At 38.8% G+C, this 27,835-nt stretch overlaps 1 protein-coding gene across 1 annotated transcript; it reads left to right on the top strand.

The window, feature by feature from the left end:
* The first annotated feature begins 231 nt into the window (after positions 1-231).
* GFRAL (GDNF family receptor alpha like) lies at positions 232-27,290 on the top strand. The gene is given in 12 exon segments (XM_051614832.1): positions 232-265; positions 3,570-3,704; positions 10,250-10,402; positions 11,777-11,896; positions 11,899-12,020; positions 12,022-12,220; positions 13,177-13,233; positions 13,846-14,173; positions 15,867-16,126; positions 19,373-19,471; positions 26,143-26,224; positions 27,200-27,290. Coding segments are annotated over 12 exon segments (1,665 nt in total). The 5' UTR covers positions 232-243; the 3' UTR covers positions 27,288-27,290.
* Positions 27,291-27,835: the final 545 nt, after the last annotated feature.

The raw sequence follows: 27,835 nt of genomic DNA, 5'->3' as shown, positions 1-27,835 counted from the left end.
GCCCTCTGCCGTGGCCTGGTCGGCAAGACGCCCACGCCACCGGTTGGCCCTGGGCTGCGAGCCCTGCCGGGTGCGGTGCGGTGCGGGTCCGGGGTGCGGTGCGGGATGCGGGGTGCGGGGTGCGGGGTGCGGGGAGGGGCGGGGAGGGGCGGGGCGTGGCGCTGTCCCCGCGGCGGGTGCTGAAGGGGCGGCGCCGCACGCGCCCCCGCCGCCACTCGCCGCCGCCGCCGCCCGCGGGCGGAGATGTCCGCGCTCCTCTGCCTCGGTAAGTGCGGCGGGAGGCGGGAGGGAGGCAGCCCCGGCCTGGCCGGGACCCTCGCTTCGCCCCGCGCCTCCTGTCCTGTCCTCTCCTGGGGCTGCTCCTGCAGCTCAGTCCCTCGCCTCCCCTCTGGGGAGCCTCCCGGGGGCCGAGCAGGCACCTGCCGGAGCTGGCAGCGACTAGCGCGGCCAGGCCCTGCGGCTCGGCACAGACACCTTCAGCCCGGCTCCGGGGAAGGTGTGCGAAGCGGGAGGTAAGGCAGGGTAGCGGGGCAGGAACTGGTAAGAAGTTGAACGGGCAAGGAGACTCACAAATGGGATGCCTTGTCTAAACAAACAGCCACTTGTTTGCTAAGCGGAAAGCACTTACTCCTGGCAGTGCTACACAGAGGGATGCTGACATTTCCCCTGAGTTTGAACGGAGAAAAAGGGAAAACCAACAATGCTGGTACAGAAAGAATTGGTGCAAGAGAATGCAATGAGACAAGTATAATTTAATGTATTTATTTTTATTCTCCTGCTTCTCTCTCTGCATATTGTATACATCCTGCTTCTCTTTTTAACATCCCACTGGTCTAAACTTGTGTTTGTCTCTTTAAAACATTCAGCATGTAGTTCTGCCTCAGATTTTGTTAGAATAAAGTTGCTCTTGATCATTTTTCAGCTTCGTTCAAACTATATTCAGCCATAGTTTGCCTTTCTCCTTTGGAGCTAACTATCTTGATGCTCTTGCAGTTGGATAGAAACCAAAGCTTGGTGTCCCATTATTCACCCTATCTGACAGAAAGTAAATCTGTAGGAGTGGAAGAGACACTCCGATTCCTCTGTTCTCAGTCTGCAAAATGAAGTTGTTAAAATGTCCCCTTTTTTTCCCCCCTTTTCACTTTAGATGCCAAATTATTCAGAACAGGGGATTTTACACCTACCTGGTTGATCAGTAGACACCAGTACAAAAATACAGACACCTGTAGAAATCTAAATTTATGTATCTTCATATCAAAATCATAGAATCATAGATGGTTTAGGCTGGGATCCCTTGTAAAGTTTTAGCTACAAACTAACTCTTAGATGACCCTGACTCTTCTAAGTAGAAAACGGCCACTGAGTACTCCAAACACTAGAGAAAATAAAGTGAATGACTAAAGAAATAGCTGCCAAGTTATGCATTTGTATAAGCTACAGTGCACTGGATTCTAAAATAAAATAGGCCAGTTTGTTTCATATAGGCTTGCCACAGTATGACACCTGTGTACTGCTGGGGAAACAAAAGACCTGTTTATAGTATGACCTTAGATCTGGAGAAGCTCTTTCTCAGATTGAATTAGCTTAGATCATAGATTATGCCACTCAGCTGTTTATTTTGTAAAAGAATCTCCTCCTTTCAGTGGGCACAGTTTCCAGGTGGGTTTGAAATAAAAACACACAGAAATAATCCATAAAGGAGCAGGAGTTGCTAATTGGCTGTTTAATCAGTCCTGCTTCTAGTATATGTTTTCAGCCACTGATTCTGAAAAGGTGTGTTAACAGGAAGGAGACAGCACAGAGTCCTTGTGCTGTGGATCCTTATCAGACAGGTAAATATTCATCATTTTGGTACCTAGAAAATAGGTAAATTATCATCCAGCAAATACCCTTTCTTAAAAATTTCTGGGTTTGTAATTCTGCAGTATAATATACATATACAGGTATTTGCATCTGTAAGGTATATATCAAACTTTTTCCTCTGCCAACTGAATAAATAGTGAGTGTTTTCACAGTTAGTAAAAATTTTTGGAGACAAGTTTAAATGTCATAACAAGCCAAAATTGTCCCTTTGGATGGATCAGCTGCAAATTTCTCAATGTCAAGTGGCAGGAGCTGCTTCTATCCATCTGTCTTCAAGGGTGACTGACAGAAGCAGCCTTAAAGAGTATTCCAGGCTGGAAATTACTGCTCTCACAACCAGACCTGCATAGATCTGAGAAATGGCAGGAATATCCACAACTAGGAAAGGATTAGCACCAGCTTTATTCACCCTCTGCTGGTAAGCACACGTGGCCCTTCTGTGTCTCTGAGGCACACTAGGTGCTATTGCACCTGTCAGTTATAAGGTATTAAATGTTGATTCATTTTATCAATACACATCCAGAAAGTGCTCCCTACAGCAGCACTGTTATATCACAGGTAAGTATCATTTCCATCACCTCTAAACAGTCCTGTCTGTTTATGATTTTTAAGAGTCATATTTGATATTTCATTTCTTATTTCTCATATCTATTATTGGAAACATTTAATTTCTTTGGATAAGATCTGGTGAAGTCCTGAGGGAATATTTCATGTCTCTTGGAGATTATGTTTAAGGAATTTAACAGTGCTGTAAATTTCTCAAATTTCATATGAACTTGCCTGAACATAAGAAAAAAGGGAGACTTGGTCTGGGAGATGCTGCGTCCTTCAATACCTAAGGAAAACCCTCCCATCAGGTGTTCAGCAACTAGTTTGATAAGGTCTGAAATCAGTGTCTGAAACTTAATTTTATTGAAAATTAAGACATGTGGATACAAATTAGTGGTTGTGTTACCCTGGGAATGCTGATAAAAGATCTTAACCCCATCTGATTTGTCTTTTCTTAGCAAGGCAATTTAATTTTCTACTGATAAGCCAGAGTTGGTGCTGATTTAAAGTTCTTTACCTCCATATCAGTCTTCAGTTTCAGAACTTTTTTTATGCAATTAACATGCCCTTTAGCTTCAGTGCACTCAGGGAAGGACATAAAGACATAAACGTGAGTGTTACTTTCACAAAAAGATGCATTTATGAAGTAAAACTGAAGAGGATGTCAGGTAATGCATCATTAAACAAAACCTCACTATCTAACAGTTGTGTAGCTGTCAAATCTCTCTCCCATGGCCTATTCATAGGAATTCCTGGGTAGTCTTTAACTTGATGAAATCACAGTCTAAATAAAATGCTGTTTTTTCTGAATTTTATACTGACTTCCTTTCTGTAATAGATTATGGATCTCAGAACTGCAGTAATTTTTATATATATATATATATATCATCTAATATATATTGCTATGGTTGATGTTATAATACTGGGGTAAAAAGAATACAAAATTGCCACACTGCAACTTTGAAAATTTAGAATTAAATCTTAATTTTCCAGTTGTGAAACTGAGGAAAAGTTTTACTCTGTTAAAAAGTAACTTGGTAGAAAATGTGAATCTATAGATAAACTACAGTAAATTATATTGCTATAATAAAAGTGTAAATGAAAGAGGTCAGTACAATATCTGTTGTGTTAATAGTCATTATATTCTTTTTTTACAGTGTTGTTCGTGTACTTCACAAGTATGTCTACTGCCCAGACTACTGATTGTCTGCACTTGAGGGAGCAATGTATAAATGCTGCAAATGGATGTGAGAGTGTCTGGAATATTGCTGAAGATATCTGCAATATATCAGGTAATTCTTTATGGTGTACAAAACTTTATTTCAAATTGCTGAATGGTTGCATATTCATAGTTTATCACAATATTGCTGTGGTGACTGAATGAAATCAGTAAGATTTCAAGGAGAAGACAGTCAACTTCTGAAATCCTTGACAATGGCCAATATTCTTTCAGTAGCAGTCCCACTGTTTCTTCAATAAGGTAACAAATAAAATTTTTTAATTGCAAAGAAATTCAGAGCCTGAAACAAATCAAGAAGTCTGAATTCAGCAGAAATTATTTTCTTGTGTTAAACAAAGAGCTGGAAAAAAGTTCCAACCTTGCTTTCCATAATTCAGAGGAATCTGACCTGCTCACTCCCTGGAAGTGTTCAATGGCAGGTTGAATGGGGCTTTGAGCAACCTGGTCTAGTGGGAGGTGTCCTTGCCCATGGCAGAGGGATTGGAACTAGATGATTATTAGGGTCTCTTCTATGATCTATGATCTCACATGATACCCAAAGCAGTGGGTAGTTACCTGATTTTCAAATATTGTAAGGGAGATATTCTATATTTATTCAGTGAATAGTACCTGTATGTCAGAGTGATTCACTTGCAGGGAGTGATCTTATGAGAAAGTACAGGTTATGATGTGACTCAACTTCCTTGAATTGCTAAACAAATTCTCACTTAAATGAAAGCAGAAAATCGGTCTCTGTCTCTGTTTATTGCACTTCCAAATCTTGGTGCATAATTTCCAAGTAAAATATATTCTAAACAAGGGAAGACTAGGTATTATAAATTTGACCTGAAACTCATCCTAATCTCTGTTGTTATTCAGAGGAAATGTTCTGTTATCTATAAGTCTGTTATCTTCTTGAACAAATCTTAGGTTTCAGTCACCATCTCTCTCTTTCTTTAAATGTCTCCAAGACCTTGCTCTTAAATGTTGAGTATTCACTTGCTAGGTGCTGTGAATATGGAAGGGAGAGGAAGAGTTGTAGTGTCATTAGACTAAGCAAGTAATGATGTCTTTGTTGACTTATAGTTGTCATGGACCTTGATCTGCCAAAGTTACATCAGTACTAGCAAATAAAATGGGCCAAGGACTATTTTCTGGCCCTGAGTTCACCTGTCAAGGTGCAACATGTAATAAACAGCAGCTAAACTGTCTTCCCCCCAAGCTGACTGGACAAAACTGCCTTATGGGAGTGAGTCCAGGCCCAAGCTATCTTTACAGCCTGCTGGGCTCAGTCCAGACCAGTTGCCATGCAGAAGTGCAACAGTATAGACAGCCACTTGCTATCATGGTAGCCCATACCTTGATCCTATTCATGAAGGCAGGCAAGGTTTTTTGGGTTCATAACTGCCATTTCCAGCAACTTAATTACATAAGGCAGGTTCTCTGTCACTGGAAATTGGAGGTATCTGTATCTCCATGGAAACCTTCCTTCTCTGTATATTGACATTATTTGAACAACACCAGCCATGTGGTGATGCCATAATCTATTTTGAGCTTCAGCTGCAGCAGAGTTGATGAAGTGAATGTCCCTCTGTCTTGCTGTCAGGACCCAGCCTTGTGTTTGGTCTGTGTGGGAAGCCAGGCAGCAGAAGATAGGGATTGACTTAATCCTGCAGTGTGAGCTACCTGAATGTCTCTGCCTGTCTGGTTTGTTGCAGAGATTTGAACCCAAGTATCTTAATTCACAAGACAGTATTCAAAATAATTAGAGCAGAAAATTCTCTGAGGGGGTCCTTCTTAGTGTGTCCTGTTTCAGGTACCTGCTTTGCACAGAATGGCTGAATATATTCAAGAACTGACAGAGAAAATGAAAAATACATGACAACCTAATGGCTACAACAGTTCCCAAAGGAACTGGGTTTCAAGTCCTGTTCTAATGTGTTCTTGAATATTTTATATGGAATGGAACAGTTTCAAAAGATATGGCTGTTATCTGAAAAAAATATTGGAATATGCAGTACTTTCAGGTCCAAAATAGTGACCTAAGATGAGCTCTCTAGAAGCAAACCTCTTCCCCAAATCTGAAGTTGAATTTGTTTCTCTCACATCATTTGCAAAGGCTTTAGCACCAAGACTACTTGACATAAAGACCAGGTTTCATACTGTAGCCTATTTTTCATCATGCCCTGCAAGCAGATGAGGTGGGCCAGCCTGATGACTCCCATGGTTTCCCCTTTGGGTTTGTTGCAATGTTCCATAATATGTGATTTCCCTCACTTATTTTCCTATGTGCTTCTTCACTGATATTAATGGTATTTGTGACAGGGTCAGAGAAGCCTGCTGCAAATAAACTCTTGCTGTAATTGCTTGTTCGGTTTTGCATTTGTATATTTCCTTAGGATAACAGCCTTTGGCAAAGGCTCTCTGGTATTGCAGAGCACTCAGATATTGCACTGGGTCTAGGACAAATTACTCTAAATGAGGTTATTAGGTGCCATGACCCCAGACGGTGTACACCTGCAGTTGGACAGCTGATGGTACCTAAATCTACTAGCAGCATTATTAGTAAGAGTACTTCCTGTCAAAAATACACATGCAAGACTAAAAACTTCATGGGTGAGCTGTATGAATGGAAAAGACTGAGCAGGAGGATGTTAGTTGGAGGCAGCAGGTAATGGGGCAAATATTCCTTTTGCTAGCTTATTTATGAAAAACCTAACTGCAAAGGATAATTGTACTCTTAATCTGTGGTATGAGTTCCATAACTCAGTCCCTCAGATTGAAACCTCCAAATTAAACATGTGCATTTTCAGGGCCTCCATCTTTTGTTCTTCAGAGCAGATCTGGGGGTACTCTCAAGATGACTGCCTAAATCACTCTTCTCACTGTTGAACTGTCCATCACTGATCCCTTACTACTCCAGCAGCATTTTCAATTCTTCTTTCACTTCCCTTTCTGTGCCAGGGTATATTGGGAAAGAAAAAAAGGGGCAGCAGGGTGGGGGGGGGGGGAGGGGGAGGAGGTGGGGGTGGTGTGTGTTTGAAAGCATCCATGAGACACCTTCCAGATGAGGATGAAAAAGACTGAAATATTTAATTTTGATGTAATCAGAAGTTTTCACTTTGAGAATGTCAGATGTTTCATCACTGCAGAATTGAGATTTTAAAGCATGGACTTTGCTGTTGGTTTTTGGGTTTGGTTTTGTTGGGGTTTTTTCTTTTAATTCAAAGATCTAAAAAAAAGAGAAGTTTTTTATCTTCGATTTAACCATGAGTATACATTTTATTAATTTTTAAGAACTGGAAACATCTGGGTTCAAAAGAAAAAAGAATCTCAAATTGCTCAAATACTAATGAAACACATTTTTAATTAGATTTGGAAGTAAGATTTCATTTTTCTTAGAGAAACAGGATCATTGAGGTTGGATGGGACCTCTGGAGATCTATTCCAATACCCCTGCTCAGGTATTGTCAACTGCAGGTGCTCTTCCAGGACTGTCTCCAGTTGGATTTTTAATATCTCCTATGACAGAAGCATTAAAACTACTCTGGGCAACCACTTCTGCTGTTAAAGGACCTAGACATTTTTTTCTGACCTTGAAATGTAATTTTTTATACACCAGTTTGTTCTTGTCCTGTCACTGGATACTACTGAGGAGTCTGTTCCTGCTTTATTCAACTCCCTCTCTTCAGGGATTTATACACACAAATACATGCATATAATGCCCTTGAGCCTTCTCTCCTCCAGCCTGAACAACTCCAACTCCCAGCTTCCACTCATAAGACAGATGCTCCAGTTCATTAATCACATTGGTGGCACTTTTCAGGACCCACTCCAGGATGCCCATATTCCTCTTGTCCCCAGGAGCTCAGTACTAGGCACAGCACTTCAGATGTGATCTTACCAGTGCTAGAGAGCAAAACTCAATAATTTTCTCTGCAGTCTTCAGATACAATTCCCACTGAGATGACTGAAGACCTGGTTGTGCAAGAACAGAGATTATAAACCTGGAAGTGTCAGCTTCTACTCTGTCTTGCTTCTAACTGTGGTCCCACATACATAAATTAGGTACATGTTAGTTAAAAAAAAAAATGAATAATGGCTGCTAAGCATTAGGTCAGAGAGCATTTTTTGTAAATGCTTTGGAAGCACATGTATGAGCTAAAATATATTACCTAGAACTAATCAATGACAAAGCAACAGTAATTGAAAACCAGCAATAAAATATTTTCCACTGTTCATCACAGCTGAATAAACACAGTGCACAAACAGCCCATTACTGATAATAGGTTATTTCTACACAGCTTTCAAGAGGCCAGGCCAGTGAACCCCATAAATCTGATGTGCTTCCTGATTCTGTCTATGCCCTTTGTATGTGAATAACCCCACAACCTACAGCTCACCCCCTGCTTGTCAACTCATGTGGTTCAGTGCAGTGTGTTCACAGTGCACAAGGCCACTCTGAACACAGCCCCTGTACCTGCCTCCTCACCACAACTTGTCAGTGCCATGAAGATAAATCAGCTAAGGGAGGCTGGGGTGCTGCATAAAATGCATTGGAATTTGTGTTTCCTTTCCTCCTACCTGTACCTACATCCACTCTTGAAGTATCTTCAGGACCTTGAAGAAGTCAGTCATAAATTAGATAATTTTTACACAAGCCCCTCCTGATCTTTGTTGCTCTTTTTATGGCCCTGGAGTTTGTCTTCCTGCAATTGTCTCCTGAAATACCTTTACTATCCCTTACTCACTTGATAAAATATGGAGTAGAATATCTACCCACCCACTTCCATGGTCCTCCATAGTTCCCATGTCATCATGTACTTTCCACCCTATCTTTATGGTCAGGCAGTGCCTTATACTTATGATCTTCAGTAGCTCCTGTCTGAAAATGAAAAAAAATGTGAGCGATAAGGGTCAGGGTCATGCTCTGCTTCTAAAAATGCAGAAGTCAAGTTGGGGATGGGGTTAGAGAGATACAGGCAAGCCTAAGCACCATGACTTCCTTCTTTGGTGATACAGGAGCTGAAGTGGAAGCAGAGGCTGGGAGGTCTACTACATTCCCTTGTAGCAGAGCACATTATCTCCAAACCCTCCTTAGTCAGCAACAGCAACTGGAGAAAGGGCAGTGTAGATAGTGCTTGATAAAGGATTTTGGGATGGCAAGATGGGGATGTGCACTTGGGAACAGCTAATACTTGTTCCTTCAGGCACAGGCAAAATGCACTATTTCCCCTTGCAGGCCTTTGCCTAGGCAGCCTTCTGCTGCTATTTGTGTCAACAATATATAAACAACATTAAAGCTCTATTCACATTAAAGCTTCTTGGTGGCAGCGATGACATATGGCTGCTGTCTTTGCAGTTTTAGCAGAGTGCTCAGTCTCTGCTGCTCTGTGCTAGTCACCTGGGAAGCAGCAAGGCAGGAAGCCAGACATCCCTGTTGACAGGGTGGGGACAATGGCATCTGTGCTCAGTAGATTAAAACCAGTCCTCCTGCTGCCCCAGGACCAGCCTGTATCTTGTGAGCCACATATTTCTTATGCTACATATTGTGTGATACTTTATATCCATGAAGCAAAGAGAGGTTTGATGAGCTCTGTACCTCTGTTGGCAAGGTAAACCATGGTTCTCTCTGAATCAACTGTCTTAAATGACATTAAACTGCTTCTTATGTGACTTTCTTAAGTAACTTGTAACTTTCTTCAGCAACAATAAGTAACAAAATACTTTTTAAACCATTAGGCCATAGAAGAGTGATTGGTTTATCTTTGGCCACAAAGTAATATATGTTCTTTATTTTTGCTATACATACAAGGAAAATACAATCTGACAGCCTGTGAAAGTGTCTTGACTGTTGAGTCCAAGAGCACACACAGACAACTGGCTTGAACCTGATTTGGCAAACTAAGGTTTCTGCATTTTTCAATGCTAACTTCTGTCTTATTTTTATTGTAAAAATAAATAAATAAAATCAGAATACTCTTGGACTACTTCAAATTTGTTGTCATTGCCCAACTTAGGGTAGTAGTCCAAACAGCCAGATATTTGTAGGCTCGTGCCATCCTCACATGATGGAGGGATCTGAACTGGAGCTGACATCTCTCAGCATGGGCTTAACATCATTCTTATCATAAGAATTGTGCCTGTCCTCCTACGTTCCCTCTCCTATTCTGTTATGTGGCAGTAGTTTAGTCTGCACTGGCAATTCCTGTCCCTGAACCAGGCACCTCATTTCTATACAGGACTGAGATGAATGTTTCAGTGTCCCAGTTCAGGATGTGCCCCTCAACTTCTGTGCACATTTTTAGTTTGGTCTCTGTGCCTCATCTACCTAGAATAAAAGGTATGAGTTTAAGGTTTTCTGTACTTTGGAAATGAGAACAGAAATAAACATTCTAGCAACGGATCAGATTGAATAAAAGAAATTAATATCATGCCCACAACTTTATTATATCACTCTGGATATTATTTTAAATTTGCAAATTATGACAGGTTTACAACTGTCTACTCTTGGCAAAACCTATTATTTTTGTGCTTCAATTGAATAGTTTTATGTAACCATATCCCTTAAGCATTCATAAACATTAACAGCATTATAATTTTAATGGTAAGTTCTAGGTAATAGATGCAAGGCAGAAGACACTATTGGATGTAACAAAATCATCCAGGTCCTGGCTGACAAATACCCAGAATTTAAAAACTGTATCTGCACTACAGACGATTTCTGTAGCATCAAGACTTTGTTTGGCAAACAGTGCAGCATTGATAAAGGTAATAAGCATAAAGGTTTCATTGTGAAAACAATACCATGTCTGCTTTAACTTAAACAAAATCAATAAAAGGGACATGAAAAATTAAAATGGTTTTTAAACCTCTTGCTAAATCCAATGGAAAACAAGAGTGAAAATACTATGTGTGTTGAGGGCTACTTGTTGCCCTAGGAGGCTTGGGCACCACTGGATCTATGTTATGTATAGAGAGCCACATCCAGTCACCTTGTGAATGGGAGTGTGAGGGAACAGGGATGCATAGTTGTGCAGTTGTGTCACATTGTGTCACAGAAATATCTTCACTACATCCAGGAGTGGTTACTGGATGTGTAAACACAGTTACGGCGTACAAAGTGGTATGTTGTGATATATAAAGTGCAACCTTTAAAAAATTTCTCTAGTCAATGGGCCTAGATCCTTTACATGTATTTTTTTATTATCCTGAGAACTCTTTTTCCTTCAGAAAACCTATTTCTATTCTTGAAAATTACTTGTTGCTTGAAAGGATCACAGAGTCTGATCCAATATCTCCTGGATTAATGATTAGCAAAGCTGACACAAGTAAAATCAGCCAGAGAATGGAAGTCTGGAGAGTGTGCCCCAAGGCTGATTTCCAGCTCTGTTCCATCACTCCCCGCTGGCACCAGTCAGTGTGCATCCCATAGTACTAGGATATATGGTTTTATTGCGGAGGATATAATAATATCTTGATCCATTATCCCTTGATCCAAACAAGACTGAGTATCTAAAACCTGACATGGATGTCATTGGAACAGTTACTTTTGCTTCCAGCTAAATGAAGTAATTTTACATTTTTTGCTGATTAAGATTACATTTCTCACCAGTATAGCAAAAGTTTGGATGGTGTTACATTAGTATTTGTTTTACCTACACATGATAGCTTATGGCTTTGGCATGTACTGTAAGGAGTAATTCTCCCTGTCAGTCTTAAATGGTTATTTTAGGTAATGAATGAACTATCTTCTGGAACTGTCATTCTCCTTTTACAAATTAGGTGTTGAATTAAGGTGGTAATCCATGATATAACCAATCTTTAGGTGGTTAAGATCATGTGAGATGAATCCTTTTATGTAGTAATTTTAGTAAGGATTTCTTGCATTACTGTTAGCAGCAAAGTTGTTAAAGTGAACTGCATTGTCCAGCTAGCAGGAGACAGTAAGCATGAGGAAGATTTCCTAGTCTGTAAGACTATGAAATTATGTATGTATGTACATCTTAGAATGAAAATAGGGCTGTTTCATTCAATTTATTGCATTAAGACAACTATTCTTCTCCTGAGTTTGTTTTGAGCTGGCCAGTGATGATACTCCATCTTCTTTTTTATTTATATCTCTGCTTGTACGTGTATGTACAGAATATGTGTAAACTTCCTCAAGATCAGGTATGGAACTGAGTTTTAGGCAACACAGAAACCTCAAAGGCCAAAGCCACCCAGAAGTGTTAGGGAATGACTGCAGTATTGCAAAGCAACACTGTGAGGAAACCCTTACTGTTTTCTAGTGTCTAAGAGCTTCCAGAGAGTGTGCCAGGCAGACACAGCAAAATGCAGGTTCCCGATGGTCAACCAGGAATGTTTGTCAGCATGGAAAACACTGAGAAAAAACAGTGCTGGGAGAGTGTAAGTGCTCAGAGCCACTTCAGATGAGATATGTTAAGATATGGAAGGGAATATTTAACAACCCTTGTTTACGGTACTCCAAAAACAGCCAAGCTTCAGCAGTGAGTGAAAAGGATGATGGGGATGATGATGATGATGATGATGATGTTGATGATGAGAAAAATCAGGACACTGGCACAGGTTAGTGGTATTCCAGCAATCTGAATGCTTTCATACATACAGTACTGTGCATGTCTGTGCAAAAGTTTTTCTTAATAATTTGTAGTTTCCATTGGAAACAGGATAGTTTTAAGAGGCTTATTTAGATGCAAATGAATAATTTGATAGCAAAAAGGTAGCCTGAGTGCTATGTGTTAATTTCATAGAACCAAAGAATATCTTGGGTTGGAAGGGACCTCTAAAGATCATCTAGTCCAACTCCTCTACAATAAGCAGGGACATCTCCAACTAGACCAGATTGCTCAGAGTCCCATCTGGCCTTACCTTGAATGCCTCCGGGGATGGGGCCCCCACCACCTCTCTAGGCAACCCATTCCTGTGATCCACCACCCTCATATTAAAGAACTTTTTTTCTAATGTCCAAACTAAATCTACCCTTTTCTAGCTTAAAATCCAATCAATCTGATCCAATCTGATACAAATCTGATACAAACTGATCCAAATCAGACCCTTCTATTATTACACTATAACTAGAAACAATATAAGACCAATAAAAACAATTTTCTAATAGCAAGAATTGTCCACCTGCCTTGACTTTAGATAATGACAAGCAATTGGGCTTGAAAACCAGCTGCACTAATGCCTCTGGCCTTTATTTATTTACAGGGAACCTGATCTTATACTGACTGCACTGAGAAGCTCTAAAGATACTTCTTGTGCTCATAGGATCTATAATTATCTAGAGAATGTTATCAGCAGCCATTGATAAACTGTGTTTTCACCCCAAAACTTATGAATATATGTAACAATGCTTTTAGAGTTTATTAATAAGCTGACATCCCATTTGGTCAAGTTAATAAATTTTATTCTTGTTTATTTCTGCTACTGGCACTATGCCAGGAACATAGCCTATACTCACGGGTTAAAAACTGGGTGAAGACCACTGATTTACCACTTAAAATCTCTTCTTGTTTTAGACACTATTAGTATGGAAGCAAAATTACAATGGAGTTTATCTGCCCTCACCAAACAGGGTAAGTTTGAATTTACTTACGAATCCTAGTAACTGTTTTTAGCTCTGTTTGCAGATAGCGTACAATGTATCTTGAGATTAAAATGAATACTTTTCATTCAACTTACTGAAGAGCAGAGTCAACAGATCCAATATATTTCCGGTTAAGCTACTGAGTAGATAAGAATCTAAAAATGTCAGGTAACAATTTATCTAGGTCTTTTGGGATATTTTTAAAACCATGGAAACTATGTTTCTATTCTGTTCTCCATCAGTTATGTAGTCTAGCATAAGACTGCATGCTGGAGATTTCAGCAGTTTCAGGTATCCAGTAGCTCCCAGAAACTGTCACATACTATGAAGAATCTGCCATCTTGCCAGTTTTCACTTTCTTCTCCCTCAGTTATCTGGCAGGGGCAAAAACTTACAGGAGGTTTTCTTATGAGGGCCAAACAGTTGAAGGGAGAAATATGAAGAACACACAATGGGATTAAAACAGGAATGCCAGAAGAGCTGAATCAGAGATTTTAGGACTCAGACTTGTTTTTAATGGGAATATTGCAGGCAGAATAATATACCAGGCGTCACTTAGGCTTTCTTGTGATTTAATTTTAAAAATTGTTATTTTTTTTAGCATACACAGCAGACAAAACCTGTTTGGATGTGAACAAGGAGTGTGTTGAAGATGCAGTATGTAACAAACAGTTGTCCCTGTACCTTAAGGTTTGCTCAGTAAATAAGAAGTGCAACATGGAAGAATGTCAAGCAGCCATAAGGTTCTTCTATCAAAACATGCCTTTTGAAGTTGCCCAAATTATGACATTTTGTGATTGTCCCCAGCCTGATGAATCCTGCCACAGAGCCAAAGAATTGCTCCATGGCAAGCCCTGTGCAGTTTCTGCAGTTCCACCCCCATCATGCCTGAATATAATCCACATGTGTGAAGAGAATGAATTGTGCAGGTAATTAGAAGAAATATTTTGCTTAGTAATGTGCCTGTGAATAAGGATTTGATCCAATAATTTTTATACATATGCCATATATAGCATCTATAGCAAAAAAAGTTTCCACACTGCATGTATTGTATATTATCGCTTGTGCTTGACATCTTCACAGGTGTCTGCATCAGCCATGGCAATGCCACAAGTAATTCCACAAGTAAACTGAAAGGTTTCTTTTTTAGAAAGGTCTAGAATCTGATGTGGGCTTTGCTGCTGCCTTTTTCTTGACTCTTAACACTATTTCTGCCGCACAAACTATGCTGTTACATGTTTTCATTACCACCTTCTTCAGATAACACCTACCAACCTGCACCTTTGCCCTCCAGCAGTTTGCACAAATTGTGCAGCAGACCAGACAAAGTTTGTTTGGCTAAACTAATTACCTGTTCCACCACAGAACCTGACCCTTTGTACCCAAAGACCCTACCGTCAAATTGACCTCTTCAGAAAACTTACCTAATTATTTTCATCTCAAGCCTATCAATACTTGAAAAAAGTTTTCCTGAAACATGCACAGACCACCAAACTCATGAAGAATAATACATGGTCAATTGGCCAACTTTGGTTTTCAGCGTAGCCACCCTTGTGGATTAGACCTGAATTTTACCTCAAAGTTGTGCTCAAAGTAACCTTCACTCAACAAACCAGCAGGCCAAGAGACTTTTTCACTTCTGTGCAAGCTATTCAGATTGATGTCAGTGGGAATTGCCTCTTTTTATGTCAAGAAGAACTGGGCTACAAATGTATGTCTGTGAATGTGCATGTGCACACATGTAATATGATAATGGAGACGTGTTGAATTATCCATTATTTTGGGAACATTCATGTTTCCTGGCACTGACAATACGTGGTTATAATTAGCAAAATTAGTCTGTGAATTATAGCTAGCCATTTTTATAAACAATGAGATGAATAAAAATTATTCCATTAACACAGAAGTGCCATCTGCTTTGAAGCCTTTGGTTGTGTAATGAAAATATTTACAATAATATCCTAGCCGGTATAGTAACAGCCCATGTTTTTCCATGTAACTTGCTTGTTACAGCTGCACAGTATCAACATTAAATTAACAGCCTAATTTTATTATTAAGGAAATAATGCTTAAATATATTACTGTACATTATACAACGACAGCCTACTTTTATCATCCACTAACATTAATATAAGCACTAAATTGGTTTCTAATTAAAATCTTCAGATTTCTTTGTTAACTTTTAATATATGTTTTCTATTAATACATTAAAGGCCAATTTTATTCTCTGAAGAGCAAACAAACTGAAATAATATTGAACTGGGAAAGAAGTTAATTATTCTCATACCTCATTCTCATTGTGATGACTGGTGTAACTCTTCTATCTGCGTTTCTTCTCTGTGGATCTGAAGCTTTTAGTATTCATACTGGTGTTTGTTCGACCCTGGGGAAATCTCTACAGGCGCTGATTAGAAGTGCAGTTGCTTTTTTTCAAAAACTTTTTCAGTAAAACCAAGCTTTTCCTCAAATTACTAATTTTCAGATCTCATTCAAACCAAATAGGTGCAAATCAAAGCAGAATTTAGTCCAGTTGTCAGAGAATATTGTGATTATTAAGACTTAGGTGGTACCTTGGGAATACACTGCCATTGTATACTTGTTGGTTGGGTTTTTTTCCAACAGAAAAAAATACAAAACTTTTCATTCAAAGTGTTGGAGACATGTGACAAAAAAATGCTACAATGATGAAGCTTGTCTTGAAACCTTAACCAAGGGTGACCTGCCATGTTCTGCAAACGCTGCTTGCAAAGCAGCCTACGTTGGCAGCTGGGGCACAACGCTGCGCATGGAGTGCACCTGTCAGAATCTACCCCCCGCGGAGCAGTCTTTGTGCAAGCTCTTCCATCACATGCTTCACAGCAAATCCTGCTTCAGTGAGTTACGTAAGTAACAGATAACACTTGAAAGAATGGTTAAAGAGTATTAAAATGATGACTTACACCAAATCTTTACTGTACCTTTGCTACCACTGACTTCAGCAAGATTTATGTTTGCCTTTTTAAAAATTATAGAATGGTTTGGATTAGAAAGGACCTTAAAGATAATCTAGTTCCAACCCCCTGCATGGGCAGGGACATCTTCCACTAGATCAGGTTGCTCAAAGCCAACCTTGCCTTGAACACTTCCGGGGAAGGGGAATCCACAACTCCTCTGGGCAACCTGTTCTAGTCCCTCACCAACTGCACAGGAAATATTTTATTTCTTTACATCTAACCTAAATCTACCCTCTTTCAGCTTAAAACTGTTCACCCTTGTCCTATCACTACATGCCTTTGTGAAAAGTCACTTCCCAGCTTTCCTGTAGGCCCCTTCAGGTACTGGGAGGCCACTATAAGGTCCCCCTGGAGCCTTCTCTTCTCCAGGCTGAACAACCCCAACTCTCTCAGCCTGTATCCTTAGGAGGGGTGCTCCAGCCCTTTGATCATTTTCATGGCCCTCCTCAGGGCTCCAGCATCAACATGTACTTCTTGTGTAGGGGATAAATTGCACATGCATTTTTTTTTCCTCAGGTTTTGAGGAATATTTTCTAATATTAGTAAACCAATAAAATTGACTAAATATTATGAGAGATTATGTTGGTTGTTTCCTTCATTTCTTCTTGGAGTCTAAATATAACTTACACGCATTTAGCAACCAACTTTATTCCACAGCAAATAACTTCAGTGATTTAAATAGGAACTTTCAAAAAAAAAGCTGCTGTGAATGGAGGCTTCAGAATTTGGCCCTAGGTAAAAACACTGGGGTTAACTCTGATGAAATGCATGTACTTTCCCAGAACCAGAAAGGCCTTTCATGAGCTAAATCAGCTACTTATTTTTGTGAAATATAAAAACCCTTGCCAAGGTGGGAGAGAATTGTTTTGTTTAGGAGACAATTTTTTTAATTGTTTAAGAGAATTGTTAGTACAATGAATGGTAACGTGGGAGCAAATATTGATATTTTAGTCTGGATCAGGAGTGTGCAAATCCCATTTGTCACCACTTACTCTGCTGTGAGTTGCATCACAGGGTGGTTTCTGTAGTCCTGTAGCCGAAAACTGAACCTGAAGGTTCATCTGCCACCTCTGCAGTGCTCCAGATACATCCAGGCGTCTCGTCCATGGACCAGATTAAAGACTAAAGTACACTCTTCTCCTCATATCTCTGATTTATCACACTAGTTATTTTGCTATATAAATCCTCTTAGGATACACTACTTGCTAATGTATCTTAGCCTGTACTAGTCATCTTCTATATGTAATTACAGATATTCTCAACCTAGCTTTGGAGAGGTAACTATATATAAAGATGAAAAACAATGACTATTTCATAGTTCCACCTGACAGACTGTCTTTTAAAAACATGCATTAATTACATGCATGCATTTCATTGAATGAATTAGCCGTTTTTTTTAGTTTTAGCAGCCAAAATGTTACCACTGATAAGACTGTAATTTTTTTCTTGTCACTCAAAATCTATTCAGAAATTAAAAACAAGTTGTTGAAACACAGCCCTTAAGCTTAGTTAGTAACTTAAAATTCAGACTCTGAGAGAAGTTTAAAAATCATATAACAAGTCATCTGGAAAAGTGATACCATAACACCCTTAGATTTGAGACTGCTGGCGGTGATTTTGCTGATGGATGTTATTTATTTGTTTGCTTGTTTTATGGCTGTATTTAATGGTTCAAATAAATGATCACATCATTGTGTTAGTCATTCTTTACCTACTAAGCAAAAAATTACCCTCCTGTCATAATAATAACATAATTGCTCACAAGCTTTTGCTATTCCCTGAAGCAGCCTCTGGATAAAATGTTGGGGTTTTTGTAATGGAAAATTCTCTAACCTAATTGGAACTGAAGAACAGAAGCTTGCTCACTCCTGTAGCTCAACGAATTCCTGCTAGCTAAACCAAAACAGCTTAGGGATCCAGGGTCTTTGGCTAAGTATAGGGTTGGCACCTACTCTACAGAACATTTGCAGAGTGTTGGGAATCTTGCTTTTGTTTTTGCTTGATGTCTAGTTGTAATGTAGCTAGAACAAACAGACAAATGATCATGGCTTTGACTGTAAGGTGCAGAGTTAATTGTCTTTATCTGCATGGCAGTTCAAAGATATGGAGTGAGTGTTCTGTTGCAGAGCTCATCCAACCCCTTCTGCAAACTCATTCACCAGGCCTGGGTGTAAACTTCAACTGACTTTCACTTTTACAGTGTTGAAGATTTTTAACATTGAAGTCTTTCTGAACAGGCAAATATCCATGGCTTTCTAAAGTGATATTTGCTTCTAGGAGTGGTGTCAACAGACCTGCAAGTGGTATTTACACCATCATGCCTTCCTACTCTTGTATGACACTGCCTTGCTACAAGTGTTTGCTCTTGGGGCTGTGCTTACAGGATTAAAGCTTGCTGCAGACTCAAGAGTTGTACCTTTGAATCTCACAGAAAAAAATACATTACCAGGAGATTTGGCCCATTGCTATTTAGACCATGTTCCAGGCTGCAAACATGAGCCTTTGTCATATTATTTTAATTGCTCTAGGGAATAAAAATGTCTCACCTTACAGTTGATGTGAGTGACCATGCATCATTTTTTATGGGTTAGCCTCTCGCTCTGTAAACCACTCTATGTAGGAAAAACTTCTATTTTTCATTTCAACAGAAGATACATATTTTCAGATGCATTCATGAAATTACACCCACTAAGAGGACAGGCCTTTGTGAAAGAGTTGATTGAAGTGTAGCAATTCATTTGGAGAATAAGCACTTCCTTTTGGAAAATACTTCAAACTACTGCCTGTTTTTCATTATTTCTAAATTGGTTTGGTGGACCCAATTCTTTTAGTGGCCTGTTTTTCAAATAGTATATGTGAAAAGAGAAATTAATCTGTTTTGAGGCAAAGAGTATTTTTAAAGCACACTTGTCCCCCATAAGGCAAGCTACAGGGGATGTTTAACTGAGATGTCAGAAGAACACTCGTTCACCCATCCACTCATTGACTTTGTACATCTGATATCAGTAAACAATATTTTTAAATAGATGAATTTATAAATGATATTACTTTTATCAAAATACAAAACAGTAATATTAACTTAAATAATTATTTTAAAGTAATATTTTGAATTGTTATTTTCTTTCCAATATTCAGGTCAGATTTCCATCAAGAAGAAAAATTTACCTTGGGTAAACACAGAAATGCCAGGAGAAAAGCTTTCCAGAGCACACCTCCATTCTTCTTCAATTAGTGGTGAGTTTGGGCAAAACACTGCTTGATTTTCTTAAAATTACTCTTGAAATTTCCCTTGTGTATGATTGGAAAGACTAGAGATTTGGTCCTTTCGGTGGGTTCAGCTCTACCTGCTTCATCCCTGTTTGATATAATGTGGAAAAATCTCTCTACCTGGTTGGCTTAGCTTATATTACCACCAAATAAATATAGCGAGACTGAAGCAATTTCTCTGAGAAGTGGTTTTAAAATAATGTCTCACAGATGCTGTCTTATAATGGGGGAAAATTAAGCTATTAAACCCACCAGAGCCTGACTCTCCGTACAGTCATCAGAGAGTAGCAGTCATAATGTGTAATACAAATTATTAGCTTTGGTGTCACACCTACTTCTCTCCTACCCCTCTTGACTTTTTGTCCCAAAGTAGTTACAGCAACAAAATAACAAAGCCACATTAAGTGGTTTGAGAACGGGCTTGTGTTCCACTCCATCAGACTTTACCTTCTCGTGCCACAGAAGAGCATGCAATTGTGGATCATGGTAGCCCATGGGCTGAAGAGCTGCATCTGGTTTTATTTCCATGCATTTACAGTAAGCAATTAAGTGACAAAGTTAAAGGATATTGAATTAATATACAAATCTTCTCATAGTTGAAATTACATTAATTTTATACTACCTTTTGAAGGACCCAATTACAGAGTGAGAAGACTAAAGAGCTTAATGCATAAATATTGACTGTAATGAGAATGACCTGTTCTGCCTTGCGTGGGGCAGATTACAATGCTCCAGACAATACTACAAATTAGGTCCCAGAACAGTTCACACTGAACACCTTTAGCATTGAAAAAAAAATAATTTAAGCTCTGTATGCAGTACAAAATGGAGCAACTTGTATCATCTCCATCCTTCAACTATTGCTGACAGGGGCAACCTGAGAAGTATAAAAATAGATTAATGGGAATGAGATTCCTGAGACCTGTATATGAATAATGAAGCATGGAGCTGTAATTCTAACATTAAAATTACTTAAGAATCATGCATGTCATCCAAGTGCTATGTGTAGCCAGAGAAGAAAGTCAGAAACCCTCATAGGAAGATTAATCCCACCTTTTCAGACTGTCTTTGCAGGAAGTGTTGGGTTCTCTTTGCCAACTATAAGGGGAGCCTGAATCTCAAGCCAGAACAAGACTCTAGCAGTTAAATAATGCAAGTTATAATGCAAGAAATCGTGCTCCAAGTGAGAAAATGTAAAATGTGAGATATTTCACCCCTGTGACTAGTCCTAACTGCAGACCCTTCCATTGAGTAAAATGTATTACACATTTCCCTCAGAGATTCAGATAAATATTTGCAAAAAGCAGCCTGCACCCAGTTCATCCTATTCCTATTGAAGTTTGAATACTTTCCAAAAATCTGCCCTTGAACTCTTAACAGAATTTTGGATGGCCTTAGAAAAATAAAAAGAATGGTGTCCAGCCTAAGCTATACAATAAAATATTCCTTCTACTGGAGCTGTCATATACACTGGGCTGGGAAATCTCTACACTATAAATGTCTCATGGGAAGCCAGGTCAAAATGAAGAATCTGATTGAGGATATCTACCTGATGATAAAAACCATATTGCAAATTGCTTCATAAATCCCACTGCCAAAAATCTAACCCAGTATCCTAGGCTCAGATGATAGTAAATATGCATTGCTCAGACTGCAAAGGGGAGTTATCTTCACAAAGTATTTATCTTTACTGAAATCAAATCCCAAAAAAAATCCGAGCGTGCAGAGGCAAAGCAGATAAGCAGATATGGCTTTTTGTGTCTGTAAAGATATTTGAGGATACTTGCTTTTTGGCTATATTCTGCTTGGAAAGCAGGAGATACAGTTTACCAATGTCTTGTCCCTACATGAAAATCTCACAAGAATTCTTTAGTTTGCTTATCATTATAAGACAGAAGGATGGCTTTCACCAATTCAAACTGTTGATCACCCACAGATTAACATGGTCAGAAAAACCTCACCATTTCTTCAACTGTTTCTTAATTAAAAAAAAAACACTTACTGTTCAAGAAACAGTAAGATTTCTCCATTCTTTTCAGTGTCATTGCAAATCATGCCATTGGATAAGACTGGTTTTAATAAAAGAAATCTTTCCTAATAAATAATAAATATAAATTATATAGATATATTTTCATGTATATTTGAAAATAAATATAGCACTGTTCTGTTGGGAGAATATTATTCCAGCTTTCGGTGTGACAACAGGATTGTTTAAAAACCTTGGCTCGATTTATGCTCATTCACATACGCTGGTGGGTACAAGCCAACCCAGTAGTGTGAGGGCTGAAACAACTCTCTGAACAAGATGTAATGTGAGCAGAGTCCTAACCATACACAAGTTGATGAGACTTTTGCCATAAGCTTAGATGGGGCCAGAATTTTATGTCATTTTTAGAAACAACATCAAAAAGTGATCAATCAATCAAAACTTCTCCAAAATTAAAAAATGTTGTTATTGCCTACTTATTTATGCACTTTCAACCAGATTTTTACTTTATCTTAAGCAGATTAACTCTATGATTTCACAGATCCATATAATTTAAAAGATTGCTTCCCACAGTTTAGTTTGAAAAATGATTCATGTGTGAAGATAAGCATTTAGTTTGATCAGCATAGAGCTACAGAGCTAAAGTATTTCTTGGCTGGAAGACAAGGTTAGAAATACAGAACTCTTCTCCTGTTCTTGTGAGATACAATAAAATTGGTCTTGACCCAAAACTGTAGAAGTTAATCTTTTTTTGTCTTAAATCGTAGAGTTATCATATATTTCCCATTGAGGAGTGTTGCCACGTGGGGAATCTAGATAAACAAGTAATTGGCAGGGTTTATCCATAATTGTATCAGCTGCTTTGGGAACTGAGATTGGTTCACCTCCAGCAACTTTAATTTGTAAGGTATGAAACATTATCAGTCTGACTGTCTCATAAATGTAGAAAAAAGCCTGTGACAAGATGTGGGTAGCCAAGAATCCTCTGAATACCAGCCAGAATTAATTTGTCCAATGAATATTCACAGCCATTTCACTAGGCATACATAAGGAGGTAGTTTTACACAAGAGTGTAATCCCACTAATTGTTCCAGCTGCTGAGCCCACAGCTGTCTTCTACCAAATTTAATCACTGAGAATGTCCATGTGTTTACGTAGACAGCTCCAGATAGATCTTCAGTGGTATCTGCAGCCCCAGTCATGTCCCTGAGTTTTGCAGCCCACCCCAGACAGGACAAGACATGCTTCACACAGCCACGGTGGCCGTGCTACAGACCCATCTTGAGGTGAGAAGCGCTACAAGCTTCTCATGACTACAAACCACCTCCATGGAACAGAGCAGCCACCCAGTGCCTCTCAGCTCTTCCCCTTGCAATGGAAATGAGTTCTCTATGCTTGTGGTGATTCACTGCAGGACCAGGCTAGAAACATCTTGTATTTTATCTACCTCCTATTATAAGTCTTTAGACTCCATATGTGCCTTTCTTTCTCCATGGCACATGCAGGTATTTGTATCATTTTCTCCATCTAAATCAGAGAACCCAAACTAGGTTTGCTCTTCTGCACCTCAGACAGTTGTAGTACTGAAATAGGAACAGCTCTTGCTTAGAAAGCTAACGACATAGGCATGGTATGTACACAACATTTTTGGCATTTCTGCTAAGAATAGGAAAGTGTTCTAACTTTTATTCATATTTTTAATTCTTGTGATGGATCCGTCTGCTCTCCAGTGAACTGTGATTGGGTGCACAATATGAGAGCTAAGTTTGTTTACGAATCATCCCTAACTACAAATGTGCCTAATTTCAGTCAATGTTTTTATTGTTTGTTGTTTTTTAAGCCTTCACTTGTTATTTAGACCATGTTCAGATGATCAATACCATGCATACAGAGACAAACATTGGATAATACAGCCTGTTACGTCATTGAGAAATTTAAATGTGGATTCTGGTAGTCAGGATTTGGGATGAACACAGACAAAATTTCATGTCTATGTTTTTTAACTTCCCTAGAACTATTTCACATTTCAAGAACTGGTTGGAGACAGATTAATGGTGAAAATTTATATAAAATATTCCTTTGCATTTTTGAAGAAGAGCAGAGTACCTATCAACAAACACACACCCCAAAATCATTTTTAAAGGAAGATTAATAAGCACATTCACACAGTTAAACTACAAAAAATACATCAAATGAAGGATCAGCTCTTCAGCCACAAAACTGTGCCCACTTCTAGCCTTGCAAATTCCCTCTCTTCTCAGAAGGCAAAAGAAAATATATGGCTTCTAGCATGATAGCATTACCAACACCTTCCTTGTGTTCCCCATAGAACTGGAAATGTTATAATCAGCATCTCTTTTACTAGCAATTAATTAAACAAAATATAGCATTTTATAAGATTTCAACAAAAAGAACATTTTTATTTCCTTTTATAATTTCAGAGCATTTTGTTTTATTAAAATGAAATATTTTTTTCCAACTTTTTAAATGAAAAATTGACAATGCTTTAGTGAAATTGTATTAGCTGATTTTTAACCATTCATGGCTGTTTCTCCTAATAATTTTCCTACTCTTCCAGTACATCAAAAACTTCCATCTGCCTTAAATATGTGTGAACCTCACTTTCCAGTTCAATAAAATAGGAAATTCTTGCCCCTAAAATTGCAGTTGTAGAAAGTTTTAAAAATTGTCTGACTGTACAATTAAGATTCAGAAACTGCAAAAAAAAGCCTAAAAAAATATTATTTTCCTAAAACTTATCATCTAAAGGGAATGTTGTAACATGAGAGGAGGGCCAACTGCTGATCTGCTTTTTAATGTATGATATTAGCAGTCCTGCACTGAGACTTTGAGATAGACTCTCTTCAAAATTCAGCACAATAAATCACAGAATCATGGAACAGTTTGCATTGGAAGGGGTCTTAAAGATCATCTAATTCCAACGCCCCTGCATGCCCAGGGACAACTCCCACTAGACCAGGTTTCTCAAAGGCTCATCCAACCTGGCCTTGAACCTTTCAAAGAGGGGACATCCACAACTTCCCTGAGCAACTTGTTCTAATTTGTCACCACCGTCACAGTGAAGAATTCCTTCCTAATGTCTAACCTAAATCCACCATCTTTCAGTTTAAAGCAAATACCCCTTTCACTATTGTCCTGGTTTGAGCCAGAATGAAGTCAATCAGTAAAACGTAAATTGCCTTCATCCTGCCTCAAACCAGGACATCTATCACTACATGCCTTTATAAAAAGTCTCTCCCCAGCTTTCTCACAGCTAGTGTGCTGCGTTAGTGTGTTCATTCGGTGCAACTTGTGATGGTTCAAATGTTGCTTCAATTTTTCTTTTATTGGAAAACTTGACTTTTGGATTGCTTTTTGAGAAAAAGTGATTGTCACCCTGCAATCAAAACCATGCAGGTCCGACCCCCTGCTCAGCTCTTGCTCACTGCTTGCCTCGTTGTAGAAGATATATTCACTTCCTCTTACTGGAGCTGCTCCAGTATCCACACTGACTATGTGTTACACTATATACTACATCTGTTGCATATATGTAGTATATACAGAAATGTCTCATTTTGGATCTGTGTGTGCACATGTACAAACACAGAACCGCACACACAACATATAATGACTGGTAACTGAGTCAGAGACCAGAATCTGGCCTTCTCACAGACCAGGTAAGTGGCCCAGTGGTGGGGCCAGGAGACAATGTCTTCCTCGGTGAATGTTTCACTGACTACATAAGGTGGAGCAGCTTGGGAAGAGCTAAGACCCTCTGCATTTAAGTTCCTCTATAAACAAAACTTATTAATTGCATAAACATGACAGAATGAATGCAACAGGAAAGTAGCAGAAAGGTCTCATGTTTTATACTTTTGATTCTGTATTTGAGTCCTCTTGTCAAGTCATCTAACCTCTCCATCCAACCTTCAGGGCTTACATTACATTCTCAACTGAAACTTTTCCTTCTGAATATGTGATCAAAACTGATGGATTAATTCCTGCAGGAAAACCAAGTTTCTCCTAATTTGGAAAACAAAAGTTGAAACAACTCCCAGTTTTTCAACAGTTGGAATTTTTAGCACATAAGCTGCCGAAGTGACTGTTGCGAGCCGATGAGTGAGAAGCCTAAGAGAAAGAGGAAACTACATGGGCACAGGGCCCAGAAACACAGTGTTAGATCCCATTTTACATTAATTTGATTCTAGGTCAAGTATTGCTGCACACTGCAATTATGGCAATATGAGAAAAAGGAAAAGAGGTCTAGCAGGTAAGTACAAGTCACGTCTCTTCTGATACACAGAATAAAATTAACACCTTAAAATCAATGGGGGAATACTACAAAAGACAAAATCAGAGTAACAAGCTGTTGCCCTGGAGTAGAAGAAAAGGTAGTGCTCCACATATGAAGTGTTATTGCTAAAAGAAATCTGAAAATGGTTTTGCACAAACTGGTGAAGGAAGAGTAATTCTTACCATTGGCATACTATCCAGGTCGGTTTCCTTCTTTTAATTATTCCTTTAAAACTGATGTCAGAATTGATAGCTAATTTAGCTTAGATAAGTATGCATTCCAATACAGATCATAAATATGATTCTTATTACCAAAGAAGTAAATGTTTTATGTCTGCTTTCTGTTTTTTACTTCCAGGTGAAACAGTCTACATTATCGCCTATTCCTCCTGCATAGTTCTCATCCTAGGAATAGTCCTGCTGACTCTCCTAAAGATCAGGTAATTTGATAAGGATATTAGTCATTGGTTCTAGGAAACTGGAAAAGTACAAAATAAAACGTTTTTATTTAGTTAAGAGGTTGGCACTACGATTGTCTTTAAAAACAGACCAGCGTGCCCCAGCGATGGAAAGAGCTGACATTGTGGTGTCAGCAGGAAGGAGTGAAATACGATGTGTATCTACAATGCCCCCGTTCATGCTGAGATCCCAGGCTTCAGGAGGTTTCATTTCCTGTCCCATGGCAGGGGAAGGTGAAATCTGAATTCAGAAATTCTCTGAGACTACCCTCCTAGCCCTGTAGCAGGCAGAGGTAATGCAGAAAGGAAATGAGAATATTCAGCATTATAAGATATTTAGAAGCCAAACTGTGAATGCTCCTATTGTAGTTAATATTCATGCCAAATGCCATTTCTGCTGATAGGATTCTGTAAACATTCCCCCACACACAGTATGAGAAACTGTCCATACACCAGTGCTTGGTAAGAAAACAGAAATGTGCATTCACTTAGTCAAATGAAAATGGCCTTTTCTTAAATGATACATTTTCTTGGACCAAATTAAATGGCCAGATTTCAAGACTTACACTGTCAGATGATAGGTAACAGAACATGATGTAGCAGGAGCTATATATAGTGGGAGGGATATTGAGTCAAATTTCATTATTAGCTTCAGAGGCAGATCAAAGAGGAATCATGCAGAAAAATGCAAAAAGAAAGTCAAGGATATATAGGAACAGAGGCTTTCTCTTTAGGTTTGCAGTTACAGGGATATCAGCATATAAATAAAACTCAGGTTTAAAGAATACAAGGGATGGAAGAAAGAACAGTACATTAATAACGGTGAAGGGAATTCCTTTATACCACAGTGTTCATCATAAAAAGAGGGGAATTTTGCCACTGATTTCAATTAAGCCCAAGTTCAAACCAAAAGCTGTATAGTTTACTGTTAAATACATGCACATTCTTTGTTTTCAGAGCCTGCAGAGCAAAACATGAGGCAAGAAGTCCTTCGCCAGACCATTCTTCTGAAACATTTATGGTCCATTATAAAAGTCACAGATGAACTACTCTGTTGCTTATGCTTTTTAAGGCTATTCTTGAAAGCCAGCCTGTTGTACATATGTGATAATAAAATATATATTAGAAAGCCTACTATAAATTATGGAATTTTGTAGTTGAGCATACAAAAGATTTTTATATTTATTAACACTTACTAAACCTTTCACAAGCTAAAAAAAAAAAAAAAGAAAAAAAAAAGAAGTGGAACTTTACTCTCTTTTCTTTGCATAGATTCACTGTCTTGACCTGCCCATTTCCTACATCTTTAGATGCACATGACAATGTTATAAATGCTGTATCAGCATGAATCTGAGTAACCGACAATCTTTGCAACCCACCCTTCTGATCTGAACTCATCTGGTAAAAAGAAAAAAAAATCCAGTCAGAAACATTTTAGAGAGCTGTTAAAAAGTACGTATGTTATGGTTTTGTACACTAGGTTCCCTAGTGCCTAACGCCACATTGGTAAGGCAACACTACAGGAAGGTTGCCTGTAGTTGATGCTGGAGCACTTGGTGGGGTAGGAGGAGATTAGAACCATTTTAAGTATGA

Source organism: Apus apus, chromosome 3 (genome assembly GCF_020740795.1).
Source record: "Apus apus isolate bApuApu2 chromosome 3, bApuApu2.pri.cur, whole genome shotgun sequence".
Taxonomy (NCBI): Eukaryota; Metazoa; Chordata; class Aves; order Apodiformes; family Apodidae; genus Apus; species Apus apus.
The sequence above is the reverse complement of the archived record's forward strand: the minus strand, read 5'-3'. Positions and strand labels throughout refer to the sequence as shown.